At 35.6% G+C, this 15,263-nt stretch overlaps 1 protein-coding gene across 3 annotated transcripts in view; it reads right to left on the bottom strand.

The window, feature by feature from the left end:
* ADAM23 (ADAM metallopeptidase domain 23) overlaps nucleotides 1-15,263 on the bottom strand; it is a 79,597-nt gene that overhangs the window by 14,062 nt on the left and 50,272 nt on the right. For all 3 annotated transcript variants that reach the window (XM_054210221.1, XM_054210222.1, XM_054210223.1), the window contains exons 16-24: nucleotides 15,143-15,214; nucleotides 14,242-14,328; nucleotides 13,674-13,754; nucleotides 11,652-11,702; nucleotides 11,124-11,187; nucleotides 9,342-9,447; nucleotides 7,792-7,911; nucleotides 6,687-6,855; nucleotides 4,665-4,776 (exon numbers count right to left, since the gene is read on the bottom strand). In XM_054210221.1, the coding sequence (XP_054066196.1) occupies nucleotides 4,665-4,776; nucleotides 6,687-6,855; nucleotides 7,792-7,911; nucleotides 9,342-9,447; nucleotides 11,124-11,187; nucleotides 11,652-11,702; nucleotides 13,674-13,754; nucleotides 14,242-14,328; nucleotides 15,143-15,214 (862 nt within the window). The remainder of the gene's footprint in view (nucleotides 1-4,664; nucleotides 4,777-6,686; nucleotides 6,856-7,791; nucleotides 7,912-9,341; nucleotides 9,448-11,123; nucleotides 11,188-11,651; nucleotides 11,703-13,673; nucleotides 13,755-14,241; nucleotides 14,329-15,142; nucleotides 15,215-15,263) is intronic.

Below are 15,263 nucleotides of genomic sequence, written 5' to 3'. Positions count from 1 at the left end.
TTCTCCAGCAGATGATCTATTAACTTCTTCCTTCTCTTTGTTTTTGTATTAGTTGTCCTCTGAGAGTGCAAAGGTCTCTACTCTTCTGAGAATCTAAGATGGGTTTCATGCAACATTCCCATTCAGCAAAAGCTAAAAAGGCTGTATCTAGGGCTGCAAACTCAGACACACAAAATGCTGCCTACCAGAAGAGTGCCTATTCAGCCTTAATTAGAACTGCATATGAATGCTTTTTCACACAGCCTGAACAGAAATCACAAACTGTCTTGTTATGATTCCTCCTTCAGAGAGATGGCACTGCCACATGACAGAGGCAATATACAGCATTAGAAACACAGCAAAGTCAGAAATCTCAGATGAGCAGAATAAAAGCAATTTATTCTGTAGTTTGCAGAGTGAACGCAGAACGAAGAGAGCTCTCACATGGGCATTTTTATATGTGTGTATATACATGTACACACACACAGAAGTATATAAATCATAGCCACTGCTAAAACTGAGGTAGTGGGCTAACACTTAAGATTACAGTTTCCTAAAACTATGAAAAGACAGTAAAAAATGCTCATACATATTCTTTCTATCTGAATTCTATACTTCACCATTCTACTGCCTTGAGGTAAAAAATCCTAGCAACGGAACATTCAGAAGCTTTACTGTAAAACTAGCTGTCTACACTATTATCAGCAGCTTTCATCTTCCTAGCTAGATCGTGGGACCTATTATTACACTGAAAGCCCCATAGATCATAATAAACAATTTCTGCTTTTTATGAAATAGTCCACGTTACTCAGTCTACTTTTCAAAGTAATCACCAACTTCCATTTTTCCCCATTATTTTTATAATTTGGTGTAATGGAAACATTTAGACATTTAATTTTACTGTGACAATGTAAAAATTCACAAACTTATTGTTTTATGCCCCACATTATCCCAGACAGGAGAAGGTTCAACACTGCATGAGCAAACCACATGACACAGACACGGTCAATCACATGACAAATACGGTCACCACATGACAAAGCTAATGGGGTAATACACAGAGGGCTCGGGTGCATACGGTTACCTCACACACTAGGCACCAAACATCAAACTCAAACTAAGAAAAATGCTTACTCTATTCCCCACCCTGTGCCTCCAAAAATCACCCCCAAGGCCAGAATGGTCCCTGCCACTGCACCTATTAGCCTGTTAGTGGCCATGCTCACTGTGTGGAGGGAAAAGGGAAGATTTTTTAAGGAAATGATCACATATATGTCTGAAATGAAAACATGAAATAATTCCTCAAGGAGTATTTTACACCACGATCCATCGTCGGATAAACACTTCAAACCTCCTGATGAATCTTTATTTAACAAATACTGTAGCTTTAAGGATTCTGAAATGAGCTATATTTGGTTTTCTTTGAATGCTTGCAAATATTTCATTGAGAAGTTTTCCTGTAAATGTAAGACTATTCCTTTTAGCTTGTGATTCTATTATTTACATAAAAAGGGAACATCCTCAACCTAGTGCTTATTTAAAACAGACAAAATGTAATAAGTCACCAATTAGAAAAATTCCTTTTGATCACCAGAAACTTACTGTATCCATAATATAACTAAGCAAATGAAAAATGTTTGGAAACAGTTGCATCAAAGGAAAAGAAAAAGCCCCAACTTTTAAAGTCATTCTTTTACTAGTTAGTAATATTTTTCTCTGTTACTGCATTTATCAGTAGGACTCTATTTATCTGTATGACCTAAAGACAAATAGCACCTTTTAAAAGGAAAAACCTACCCTAGAAATGTGCTTCAGGTTAACACTCTGAAAATGTCGGTATGTTCAGACAGTCTCTCAAGGCAGTGAGGCCTTATTTTTCATTTTTTAAGGGAACTCTTTTGAGAAAAAAACATCTATACATTTCCTATGTTCAAGATTACAAGCTTGATAGATTCATCGAGTCATAACAGACCACAAGCAAGCAGCTGAATTCCCTAATGGGAACTCCCCAAGGGACAGAAACTTTATAGTCTTCATGCTGAATAAAGCCTGTTTTGAAATGGTTCACCATTTTTTCTTGTTTCATAAATATACACACACACAAACGTACACACACACATTTGAGACAAAAGTTTTATAATAAAAAAAACCAAACAAACACTATTCCACTAGTCAAACAAAGGCCTAATTCTGCAAATGAAACTGGAAAGGAAGAATCTTGTGTCCATATGGAGTCCTACTGATTTCAAAACTACTAGCCAACGCTCTGAAGTAATGCAAAGTTTCTGCAGTAGCCAAAAACTAACAGCAAGGAGACTTTGTCTTCCAAAACTGCTATCATGCTGTGTACGTCTGCTGGTACAGGATACAGTAGGTTGCTGAGTTTAAAGTAATTCAAGACTCATGTATTAATACCAACATAATTAAGGATCACTAAATTTTTAAATCCTGAAATATAGTATGGACCCAAAAGCAATTGATAGGTGATGGAAAGGTCTAAAAAGAAAAGTGCAGCAGGGTACCAGCCAGTTATCATAACAAGATATAAATAAGTAGCAATACTTCCTAGCTATGCATGCTCTAACTGTAGTAAGAAAAATGCTTAGATTTATGGTGTGAAAAATCTTAAATCTGTTAGGTGAATTTTCACATCATGAGTGTTGTGTTTCTGAAATGTAACAAACCTCAAATTTAGGGCTAAGGGAAAACAAGTATTTTGGTTTCTGTCTCAGACTTGTAAACTGTCATATGACATACAAAGTACTGGTAATAAGGGGAAAAAACTTAATGGAAACTACTTGAGTATGTTGGATCTTTACAATACAGAAAACTACTTCCATAACCTTCTGACATCTTCTTACAAAGGAATTCCTTTATTAGCACACCAAAAGAGATTATAATAAATGTCAGTGAATTCATTTCTAGGTGATTCAACATCAGTAAATTACTGTAACAACGTAAGGAAAAATAACCCATCTTTTGAAATCATTGAGCCACCTTGTACAAAAACATATTCTGCTTCTTTGCAGAGGACTCCATTGAAAAATGCAGTCTAAACTTTACGTCTGTACCTACTGGCAGAAATCCAGGCACACACTATTAATTTAAGACTTTTTCCCAGAATATTTCAGCATTGACATATTAATTTTCATGAAGGTATTTCCAGTCTGAATTAGAGGAGTGAATCTGAATTACAAAAATCTAACCAAGATAAGCGTACCCTTCTGTGTTGCCTTTCCTAGAGACCTTTTTACAGAGGAGGAAATTATTTCTTACCTACAGGATTTGGAAATAAGCAATATAACATTTGCATATGCTCAGTGTCACAACTGTAAGTACTGCTCTCCTCATCCACACAAAGAGAAGTAGCCAACTCTGTAGTGCTGTTCTCCACTATTTTTTTTAAGACTCTGTAAGCAGCATTCCACAGTTAAGAAGGTTTTTATGGGAAATGGAATGACAAGTTGCTTTGTAAGGGAGGGTACAAACCAGGCAGCTCTACACTGAACAATGTGGGGTTAGGAGCCCAGGAAGCACCTGCACAGATTCACTAATACAAAGCTGGACTGTTCTAGAGAGCCTCCTTCACAGTGGCAACTTGTTTTAAAACGATCTCTTCACAGTTTTTGGTAAAGGTCTACTGGAACGATTCTGCTAAGGGGCAAAAGAGGAAGGCACACAAGACAGAAGTAGAGCCATTCTGGAGGGGCATGCAAAATGCCACCCTCCCTTGAAACCTTGGGTATTTTAAGGAGTAATCAATTAGAGTCTGAGCTCTAAGGACTACATTTTTAAACAAATCTCTCTTCTTTCCATCAGCCTTGTATAAGGGACAGAAGAACCTGGAACTGGGACGTAGCAGAAAAATTTTGTTTGTGTTTCTCAGTTGTTTATTGGGAACTTTATCTGTAAATGCATAACACAACACTGGATAAATATAGTCTGATGGACAGGACAACATCCTGGTGACAGGAAAGACATAAAAAAAATTGGACAGTACAATCCAAAGACATTCCTTGGCAGAGAGGTAAGAGAGAATCTCAAATGCTTTTTCTTCCTCTTTGAAAAACTTTTTTGATTAATTATTTCCTCAATAGCTCCTCTTTGTATTTATACTAAATATGCAACTGAAATACCTACTAAATACTTAAGAGTAAGCAATAATAACTGTAAGAATAATTTAAGTTCTTAAAATCTTAATTTATTTCTGTGTCCTCCCATTGAAATGTAATTTCAAGGAACCAAAGCTTTTTTTCATCAGGGATATTCCACTTCGCCCGTTTTTATGCCACAGTTCTCTGAATTAGCTGAAAACAACTAAGGGAACCAGAAATCTCTAGTAAAACATAAATACTCAATTATCATATAAATAATAAGAGCCACACTTAGTCAGATTTCAATCACAAAGAAAATTATTGTATAAAAAAGAGAATAAGTTATGAAGGAAAAACCAGAAAGTACATACAATTACCCACTGAAATCTTCCCCATATTTAGGTTAGAAAAGTAAGTTTCATCAGTTCTGAAAGCACAAAGACCTACTTCATCTACACAAACCATCTACCTGTGGGTCTAAACAGGACTGTACAATAATATTCTCTTTCTATATGCTAATTCTACTACCATGTATCAACAGAAAAACATCATAAATACTTGAGCGAACATCAAAATTGAAATCACACAAACCCTTGGGTCCTTCATCCTTTTTGCCACCAGTATCCCTGATAGGATCATCAATACTGCAGTCAGTCCCAGCCCAGGAGAAATTACAAATGCAAGTGGCTTCATTACTACAAACCTGGAAAAGAAAAGAAACGACAGCAGTTGGGTTTTATTAAGTTTACATTTTATTACATTTTATTAAGGTTATTTAGCGTGTAATTAGGTATTTAATTCACAGTATAAAACTTACCCATTTATCTTTTGTAACAATAGCACTCAGCGTTTAGAGTGAGTATAATACATCAGTAACCTTAACGTTTGCTTTAACCCTCTAAATACACTCAGATGCTAGGAAAAGCACAAGCGCTCCCAGTGGTGCCATCATCACTTGCACTATACAGCTGTGTAGAATGTAAAAAATAACAGGAATTCTCATCCAAAACCACCCCTATGTAGACTAGTTAGATCTTCACCAACCAACTATTTAGACTTTGAGCCTGGATGTCCAGGAGTACAAGCATTTGCATTTAAATAGTTCAAGACATGGTTATGCTTTACAACCTCTCATTTACAGCTTGCTCCCATGTTAAAAAAAAAAAGTCATATTTTCATTGGTTTTGTTGGCATTTTTTTCTAAGCAGCAATGAGGAGTGCTTGTTTATCTTCTAGAAAGAGAGGAAATAGTTCTTCCTAAGTCTATATTTACTTGAATGACCTCTGAAAAAGGACTTAGGACTCACTAAAATTGGCAGTACATTTCTCAGATACAGGAAAACCTATCCAACTGTCAAAACCCAAAGTATCAAATCAATAGTGAGAGTCAATAGCCATAAACTTTCTACATGAAAAAGAACATGGAATGTATTGCTAGAAGAGGTTACTAAAGAAAAAGCATGACATGAGAAACAGACACAAAACAAAGAATGAAGTTTTGATTATGGGACTAGAATCAAAGTCTGTCCTTGGGCATCAGCTAATAATGTCTTTTGGACATTGGAACATGATGTCAAAAAACCCAGAAAATAACTTACGCACTAATGATTACAAGTAAGTACTACATGTGATATTTTTAACTTTAACTTCTAGCTCACTCTGCTTCTTGAATATTCACAGAAGAATCTTATCTAGGAAGCTGAAGATAAATACATCTTATGGCAGATTTGATTAAATATTGTTTTAAAATTATGATTTGGAATAATCCAAAGCAAAACAAAGAAGGTAATATAGTTCTCTCATCACTCATGCCACTCACCAAAAGTGCCAAGATGATTTCTAGAACTCCTAGAACCTTTATTTTCCATTTTGAAATTTTTCTTCTTGATTTTGAACCTAACCCTCTTTGAAGCACTCAAATTCCTCTTCAATTACACATAACAAGAGGGAAAAAAAAAAAAGCCAAAAACCCTTGTATAAAGTCTAGCCCCCTTCGGCAAGAATCTCTCACTGAATCCCAGAGTGGAAAGGTTTTATCAGTATTACAGTTAAGACATGGAACAGTGAATCTGTTCATCAAAACATACCTAACGCCTTAGATAAATGGACTTACAGGTAGAATAACAGAATATAATGTACCAGAATGTAAAATGATACTTTGTATCTGTTCAAGAAGAATACATCAACTCTGTTGAGATCCAACAGTTTAGAATTTTAATTATTTAAGCCGTGAGGTATAAATCCACAAACACAGGAATAACTTTATAAAGATGTTAGTATGCAGGAAAAAGTTTAACTGAGGATGGCAAGTAGCTTGAAATACGGGTAGTGCATTACAGAAGTCTTTACAGTAACTGATGTTAAAGCTCTTTCTTGCTAGTAACGGAAACAACACATTGGATATAACTGCAGAACTAATTTGACAGCTTTGCTTTCTAAAATTTTATCCATGCTTCACAGAACGGCACTCTTCCCCCGAGTCTAACGTTTGTGTTTTCACATCAACAGGTCTTAAGCACAAGTTCAGGTAGAGAACTCCACAGGGTACATTAAGGTCAGATAGAGCAGAGACAGCTGGGGAAGCTTAGCTGCTAACTCCCAGTACAGACTCACCCCATGACCGGAACAGACTTTTCCATTAGAGCCAATGGGACAGCTGCTTATGTTCAAGGACTGAATTGGGAGGCACTTTTTGTCCAGACACATCATGTGAGGTCCACATGGAGCTCCATCCTCCACATAACCTAAATCTGTATCATCATCTAAAAGAACGTGAGCACCACTAGGAGAAATAAGTTTTAATATACTGTTAGTATTATGACCAGAGTCTTTTGAAAGTATTATACATGTCAGTGTAGATACTGAAAGCCTCACACCTTTCTCACATTTAAGCATACAGACAGATTAAACAAAATTATAAAGTTCTTCTGTCTGTCCATGGCATTGACAAGGTGTCCCAGCTGTCAGACTAAAAAGAAGTCTAGATAATGACTCACATACTCAAAAAGAGTACCTTAGTCTTTGGGGTTTTTTTTAATAGTCTTTGATGGCCTGATTTTTTTTATTTTTTTTTTCCAAATGCTGTGAAACACTACTGCTAGAAAAATGTTTAAAAACTAACTTCCCATGAGATGACATTTAAATAAAAATACCTGTGGAACAGTAGAAGAGTTAAGAATCATTGTTCTCTTGGGACCTAACTATATAAGAGAGTACTAGCATGACAGCAATATTGCCAATGTCCTTAAAATACAAATCCAGTATTGTGCACAGTAGACTAAAACCCATTTACCTGCCCTTTAACTGAACTGTAGCTTAGCATCTTATCCTCCCTCCCAGCCTTCACTTCCTTACAGCTATTTCTCTGCGGATATAATACTCAGAAACACTGTGTTTAATAAATGGGTCTTTGGCAATTACAGTCTTGCCCCACATCCCCCAGAAAAATATAATGCTGAGCATTAAACTCTGACTGTGAACTTCTGCTACTGGAGAGATCAGATAGAGTAATCAGGAGGATAACCCACATTTCGCCCTCTTTAAATGTGGACTATTAGGCTTTTTATTTTTTTAATTAAAAAGAAATACCACTCAGAATAATGATTTGTCTGAAAGATATTAACTACGTAAAAATCACAAAATTTTACATTTATGTTTATCTTAATTCAATTAGGTTTGACAGAGCAAAATCATGTTGGAACACTGCATTATCTTTTACCTGCAGTCCACTATTCGTCCTTGATGATAAAAAGAATTTGGTATAATTTCTCCTTGAACTTGACCAACTCGTGGTACTTTAGTAAGATTAGTACAAAGCAAAAAGCCACAGAAAACATCACTGTAAAATGAAAACATAAATCAAAAAGTTGCTGGAATACTATGAAGTAAACTTACAAAAAAGAAAGACTGCAATGATGCTGCTGATCACATTAAGTAATATATTACCATAAACCACATGACAGACTTTCGGAGTGCAAGTCTGGAAATAAAATGTTATTTGATATAAATGACAAGAGGCTGAAACAAGCAATCGTTCTCTCTAATGCACCAGTGAATGTTCACATGAACAAAAAATTTATGTGTACTCTAAATACAATACAGTACAATTAAGAGGAGCCAAATTGTACAGTGCTTTGTCATATCAGGCTAAATTACATTTCCCTCTCTCTAGCAGCTTGGATGCCGTACATTAATGTGAAGTTTGAATTTTTAATTTAATTTTATTTCCCTTGCAGGACAACAGAACAATAATAACAGTCATTAGCATGCAGTGTGTGTGCCTGCATTTTAGTAAAGAATCTGCTTCATTTGATGTTGTTTTAGACGTGCGATCTTCAGCAGAAGGATATCAGCTTAAAACTTCAATCTCCTACTCTAGTTGTCCTAAGTCATAGAAGCAGCTAGATAAATGCTAGAAATTGTATTTGTTAAAACTGCAAAAAATTTAAACAGCCCTTCAGCTGGACCATTTTTCTGCTTCTCTCTACTGACCAAGGAAGGCTTTTATATAAATGAGGTTTTTAATATACATATCAGAATAACACTATTCTCCTCTAGATATAATCCATTAAATAACTCCTTTCCTTGTGATCCTATCTGAAAAGTGCATCATGTAATAAAAAAAAAAAAATAGCGCCACTTGACGAACATCAAATAGTCAAAGGAAACCACCATTCCAAGACTGAAATATTTACACGCAGACTTAAAAATTACAAAAAAGTAAGTAACTCAGTAAAAATTTAAGTCTATCCACTGATGATCATTAACTTGAAAAGTAAATTTAATCAAATATGCATCTAGTAATGATCACATGCAAATGAATCAGCCATTTCCTCTATAGCATCCACATGTCTAATGGTCCTCTATGGTCAAAGTAATGGCTGGAACAAACTTGAAATAGCATAATCTGGTATCAGTCCCAGAGCAAGTGGAAATAGTGTGCGTATTTCCAGCCCAATTTATCCCTTCCAAGTCTGAGTTGTTTGTATACTATGAACTTGTGACTTTTTGCTGCCTTATCCCCAGCTCCTCTGAAAGAATTAAAGTCACAGTACATTGTTCTGAAAATCAGGAATTCTTTACAAGTCTATTGCTGAGTCACCCATGGATTTGTCACAAAGGAACTTTTTCAAGATGCAAATCTTCTGAGGCAAAGAACATTCCAAATAATGCAAAATACACTGCTGAAACATTCATGAAAAAGTAAACAATACTAACCCAGTGTTAATCTATTTAAAATACAAATAATCTCTACCAAATGGAACTCACTGTTTGCTACACTGAATCCATCGGTCTCCATCCTTTCCACAGTTTCCTTTTTTTGTGCCTTCTGTATTAAGCTTTTCATAACAAAATTTGTCAGATCCTGAAGACTCTGTTGATAAAGAAAGGAAAAAGGAATGTACTTTCCATTGGCAACACGAGAGCTTTGAAAACCTGCATAATTTATTGTAGCAGTTCTCTGTATATTTTTAATAAAAAACATAAATCTAACCCCATGTATATGTACACAGCTGGTATTTTCCTGTAATTACAGTGGGAACCTAGCAGACTGAACTGCAATACCTCCAGATGGCTTTTCTAAAATAATGCTCAATATTCAAAATTCGCTATAAATTTTTTTTTAAAAAAAGCAATCTCCACAGAAGCAGTATGATCTTCTGTATTTGAGTTTATCTGTGGTATAATTTTGTCACTTCATAACAACTGCACAAGATTTAATCAAGGTGTTTTCATTGCAATTATTCCTGATCTGTATTTCAGGAGATCGAAGTTTTTATATATGACATATACCATAAGCATATGTTCTGACATCAACTCAATGTTTATTTTATTTTATTTTTTAGGAGTTCACAGAAAAAACAAGGTTGAACAGTCAAGAGTCTAATTCCTGCTGCTTTTTAGGAGTAGAAATCTGAACTAATAGGTTTAAAACCACAAAAATTTACTAACAACCCCATTTGTTTTTTCTAAAAATCAGTTAAAAAAGAAAAAAGAAAACCACAGCAATTATACAGAGTAAGATAAAATATTACAGGTAAAAAAGACAGAGTAGTTTAAATTAAATCACTCGCATGCAAGACAAACCAAATATTTTAAAACATAAGTGTGTAAAATACAAAGAAATTAGTTAACAAAAACACCTGTTGCCTTTAATATTATCAATAAATATGTGGTAGCAACATAAAGCTCACAAAGGCATCAGAAGACAAAGAAAATATCTCCATCCAATTTTACACTTACATAGCATCTTTTGTATTGTACAAGACAAACAATAAATGGTAAAACTATATCCCTCCCATCCCATCTTCCCTATGATGAAATGATTCTTCTGCCTCAAACAGGCAGTGTCAGGAGTGGCAGTTATGATTAGAGAAAATGCACAAGAAAACATTAAGCGCTAGAGAACAGGACATCCTGATAGTTCTGCTCTGCTGAACTGCCTCCAAGTCGTTACAGACAGCATTTATCCCATCTCAGCTGCAAGCAAAATCCATTGCAACTGAAATTCTATTTTATTCAACACCTCTGGGCTTAAATTCATACTATGTACATTTAAATTCACACTAACATATTAATTTTCCTGACTATAGGATGGTACAGCAAAGAAAGGCAAGATGGAGCAGCTTTAGCATAAACCACTGCTGGAATAATGGAACTGACAACTGTCATTAAAAAAAGTAAAAAACATCTGTTTTGAACTGTACCAAAAAAATCCTCAAACCCATTTTCCCCCCCTTGGTAACAGTAACTCAAAGTTGCTAATATTTTGTATGTTTTCTCACCTAATTCCAGCAGTCCAGCATTTGCTGCCCTACCTGTCTGCAACCACATCATGTCAGAACAATCTCACTGTCATCACCCTCAAACCCAAACAGGCATACAGCTCCAAATTGCACTTGCCAGTCAAGCCACAGTTTCTCGCTGCAGCCTTTTCTCCTGAGCAGAAAACTTTAACTTACAGTGGGAAGAACAAAAAATAGAAACACAAAACAAAGGCAGGAATGAACCAGAACTAAAACACACTTAAGGTCATTAAAGTCAACCTACTAGATCCCCAGATATATTTGCACTGATTATCTCTTGTCTTGCATTCACCATTATAGCAACGACCCTAAACAAAACACAAGATGTTAGCAATGAGAACTGAACATTATTTCATTTCCTTCCCCTCCCCCAACAAACGTCTCATTTTGATTCTTCACACGCGTACTGGGATGTATAATAGTTTTCATGAATTTGGGTAGATGGAGTACACATTTTGGACGAGATTCTCAAAGTCATTTGGTGTCTAATACATACTGACATTTCGGCAGCTGCTTTATACTTTTCATTTACATAGTTGTAAAGAACTTACTAACGTGGAGTGTAATAAAAGATCTACATGTAAAATGTAAAGACACCAAGCAAATTTTACTCAAACTAGAAATTTTTACTATTCATAGAGTGCATAAAGCACAAGCAACACTGATGTCCAAAAGACAAAATTTATGAAGAAATGTAAAGACAGGATTAAAAAAAATATGAAAACTTGTATTTGGTTAATTTCTTTTTGCCTATGTACAAAACACTGCATACCTGATTCGAATCACAGGCATACCCATCTTGTTTATGAAGATTTGGTGGACACTGAAAAAAATGAAGAAATGTTTTTTATTGTGTATTGTAGCAATACATCAAAGGATCACATTGGAATTTTCCTCATTTTAAAAGATAACTGCACAACATATAAAGGAGGTAGATACCATAATTAGTGCAGGAATCTTTACAGCTACAAATACAAATAAAAATGAACATTTTGAGCCATGAAATACAAGGTTTGATCCTAGCTTTCTGCATACTGCAAGTAGAAATGAAGGAGGTGAGGCAAAATAAAAAGTAAATGTGTTCAGTAACAGTATATTTGGTAGCTAATACAGGGGCCATATCTGCAATGCTGCCACTGCATTCATTTCAGTTCTACCGAGAAACAAGTGAGCACCTAGTTGTAGCCTACCAGTCTATTGCTTACAGAGCTGTGGGTTTTTTTACGATGTTAATTGTCATGTTCTCTTGGCATTAGAAACTTTTTTGGTATGAACAAGTCATTAGGTCCAGAAGCCTCAGATTAATAAAGCTAGGAGCAGACCATTCTCAAAGCTTTTCCTCATCAAAAAAGACCTGTGAAGATGTGGAAAGGGTATGTTGCTGCAATGTACCATATTAGCCAATACTTTGAGGGCAGCCTTTCTAGCTTAAGAAAGCCCTTCTCCCTCCCATAAGGAGTGCTCCATCTATAGAAATTACAATCTAAAGATTTACAATAAAGTCTCAGCAATAGCTACTTAAGTGTGGATGTCTCAGATGATAATAATATAATATAATATAATATAATATAATATAATATAATATAATATAATACTGTTAATTTATTGGCATCTATAATTACAGACAATGCCCAGAGACATGTTCTCTGTCCTGAATCTTACTTCTTCAAAGCTGAGAATTTAACGCAGTAGATGACTTATGAAGTCCTTATATAACCTTGAAGCTAAATACTCAATATTGAAAAGGAGCATATACCACCTAAAGCATCAAAGTTACTGCAAAAATGAAAGATATACAAAATGTTGACTATTTAAAAGAACTCAAGTTAAAACAACCTTGTGGTTGCTGTTTATTCCTATACTTTTGAGTATTAGTTAAATGTTTTCAAGAGAAATGCTTAAGATCCACAACTTTTAAAATTATCATACATGCGCACGCTCTTAAAAAACATAATGAAAGTCTCATGAGGAGCAGGTGTGGGAGCTGGGGTTGTTTTGCCTGGAGAAAAGGAGGCTGAGGGGAGACCTTATCGCTCTCTACAACTACCTGAAAGGAGGCTGTAGCGAGGTGGGGGTCGGTCTCTTTTCCCAGGTAACAGGTGATAGGACAAGAGGAACAGCCTGAAGTTGTGCCAGGGGAGGTTTAGGATGGGTATTAGGGAAAAATTCTTCACCAAAACGGCTATCAAGCATTGGAACAGGCTGCTCAGGGAAGCAGTGGAGTCATCATCCTGGAGGTATTTAAAAGATATGTAGATGTGGTGCTGAGGGACATGGTTTAGTGGTGGACTTGGCAGTGTTAGATGAATAGTTGGACTTGATGATCTTAAGGGTCTTTTCCAGCCTAAATGATTCTTTGATTCTATACTCAATTAGCTGTAATTTTCTACATTTATATTTTAAACTATTTTATTCCATAAAATCTTACTGTTATTACCTTTGAATACATTCACTTTTGCAATTTATTCTTAGTATGTACGCTATAGACCAGGCAAAGAATAAAGGAGGATATCTGACACAAATACTATACAGATACACAAAACCCCACAAGTTCTAAAAAACAAATAAAACCACAAAAGTCATATTTTGAGTCCATTTAGATTAATTCTCTTTGAGCTTATGACAGTTTATTCTTATGTTTAAAAAATTTTGTTAGGATTAACAAATAACCCCCCACAGTTATTTGTGTGTATATGACTGCAGTTTGTCAATCCGGATTTTCCTCTTAAATTGATATAAAATGAGCGCAAGCAAACATCAGTAGTGTAAGCAGAGAAAGCTTCTGCAGACATACCCGGCCAGAATCTCCAGTGCAGAACTCTGCAATATCACATTCATTCACTGCATATCGACAGTCATAGCCTCGTGGAAAAAACTAGAAAATGAAGAATATAGTTCAGGACTAAGATTATGTAAAAGCAAAATTAAAGGTTCCTGTTTGGAATTACTCCTCATTTTAACACTCTGTGAACACCATACTCACACATATTTGTCTTTTTTTGCTTGGCTAGGAAAAGAACACCACAACCTCAATAATTATTTCAAAGCGTTGAAAAGGATTTCAGTTTCTTAATATTTGAAAGGCTAAACTGAAGTATATAATATTTTGAAAATTTAGGGTTTTTTTTCATCTCTGAGATATAAACGCAAAAGACGTTCATATAAACATGAATACATAGCCAGTGCAATCCATTCCCTTTATATTTGGGGCAGACACCACATTATTGTCTGGAATAACAGTCTTAGCCTACATAAGCTGTTCCTTTTCATTCTACATGAAACACACTTTGAACTGTAACAGGCTGCACATGACTTCCATGGACAACTGAAAAGAACAATAGATCTACAGCAGCAACACTCACAAGACATGATGTATTACAGCAGGGTCCATCACTACAATGAGCTCCATTAGAAAGAGAGCACTTCTTACAACAGTCTGCATAGCATTCCTGAAGAAAATATTAAGCAACGCTTTTAGTCTTCCATTTTGAATAAGTTTTTACTTCACAATCTTTCAAAAAACCAAAATTTTTCAAAAAAAAAGTACCAGCAGACAAAAGATTCAGTTCAGCACTGATGACCTGAAATTATCAGCTGGAAGAATCCTTTGTAATGCTCAAATACTAAAGTAAAGGGAAAACAGGGACATATATGCTATAGCGACACTGGGATTCACACCTGAAGCCTCTTCACAGGTGTGGAATAGCCTGTGCCAATGCATGCTGCTTAGTTACATTGCATTCAATGCAGAAAAAAAGTTAAGAAAACTAATTACGGGTGTAATTACATTTAAATACTAGAACTAGGACTCAAAGCTACAGGGCAGATTTTTGCAAAAGACATTCTTGCACTATTTCTACAATAGAGAAGAAAACAACGATTTACTTATGCTGTCCAAACACAGGCAGCTCTCTCCAAAGCATGGAAAAGGAGTGTACCACTCCAGGCACGCTATCCAGGAAAAGTAAAGGGGTAAGCACTGCTACGGCGCCATTCAAAAATTGCTGGGAAACAGCAACATCTTGTCATTAGTATGACAGTGTGTGTCCTCGAACCAGGGCAGATAGGAAGCCTGTTCTGGGGACACACTCTATCTTTGCACTCTTTCTCACTTGAAAAAATGTTTTAACGCAGTCCTTTAAGTTGTTCCCTAACAATAGGCAAACAAAATTAATTTCCATAACCTTTCCCCTTCCCTTACCAATCACATAATTTATCTTAAGAGTAAGAAAGACTTGTGGAGTAATATATAACTCTACTTGCCATTCGGAAGCCGCAATCACATTCTTCTCCTGCTTCTACATATCCATTTCCACACTCGGTGGTTTCAAAGAGCTGAAAGCAAAAAAGCCCCCCCCAAAGTATCAATAAAACTAGTATCAAA

Source organism: Rissa tridactyla, chromosome 7 (genome assembly GCF_028500815.1).
Source record: "Rissa tridactyla isolate bRisTri1 chromosome 7, bRisTri1.patW.cur.20221130, whole genome shotgun sequence".
NCBI classification, from domain to species: domain Eukaryota; kingdom Metazoa; phylum Chordata; class Aves; order Charadriiformes; family Laridae; genus Rissa; species Rissa tridactyla.
The sequence above is the reverse complement of the archived record's forward strand: the minus strand, read 5'-3'. Positions and strand labels throughout refer to the sequence as shown.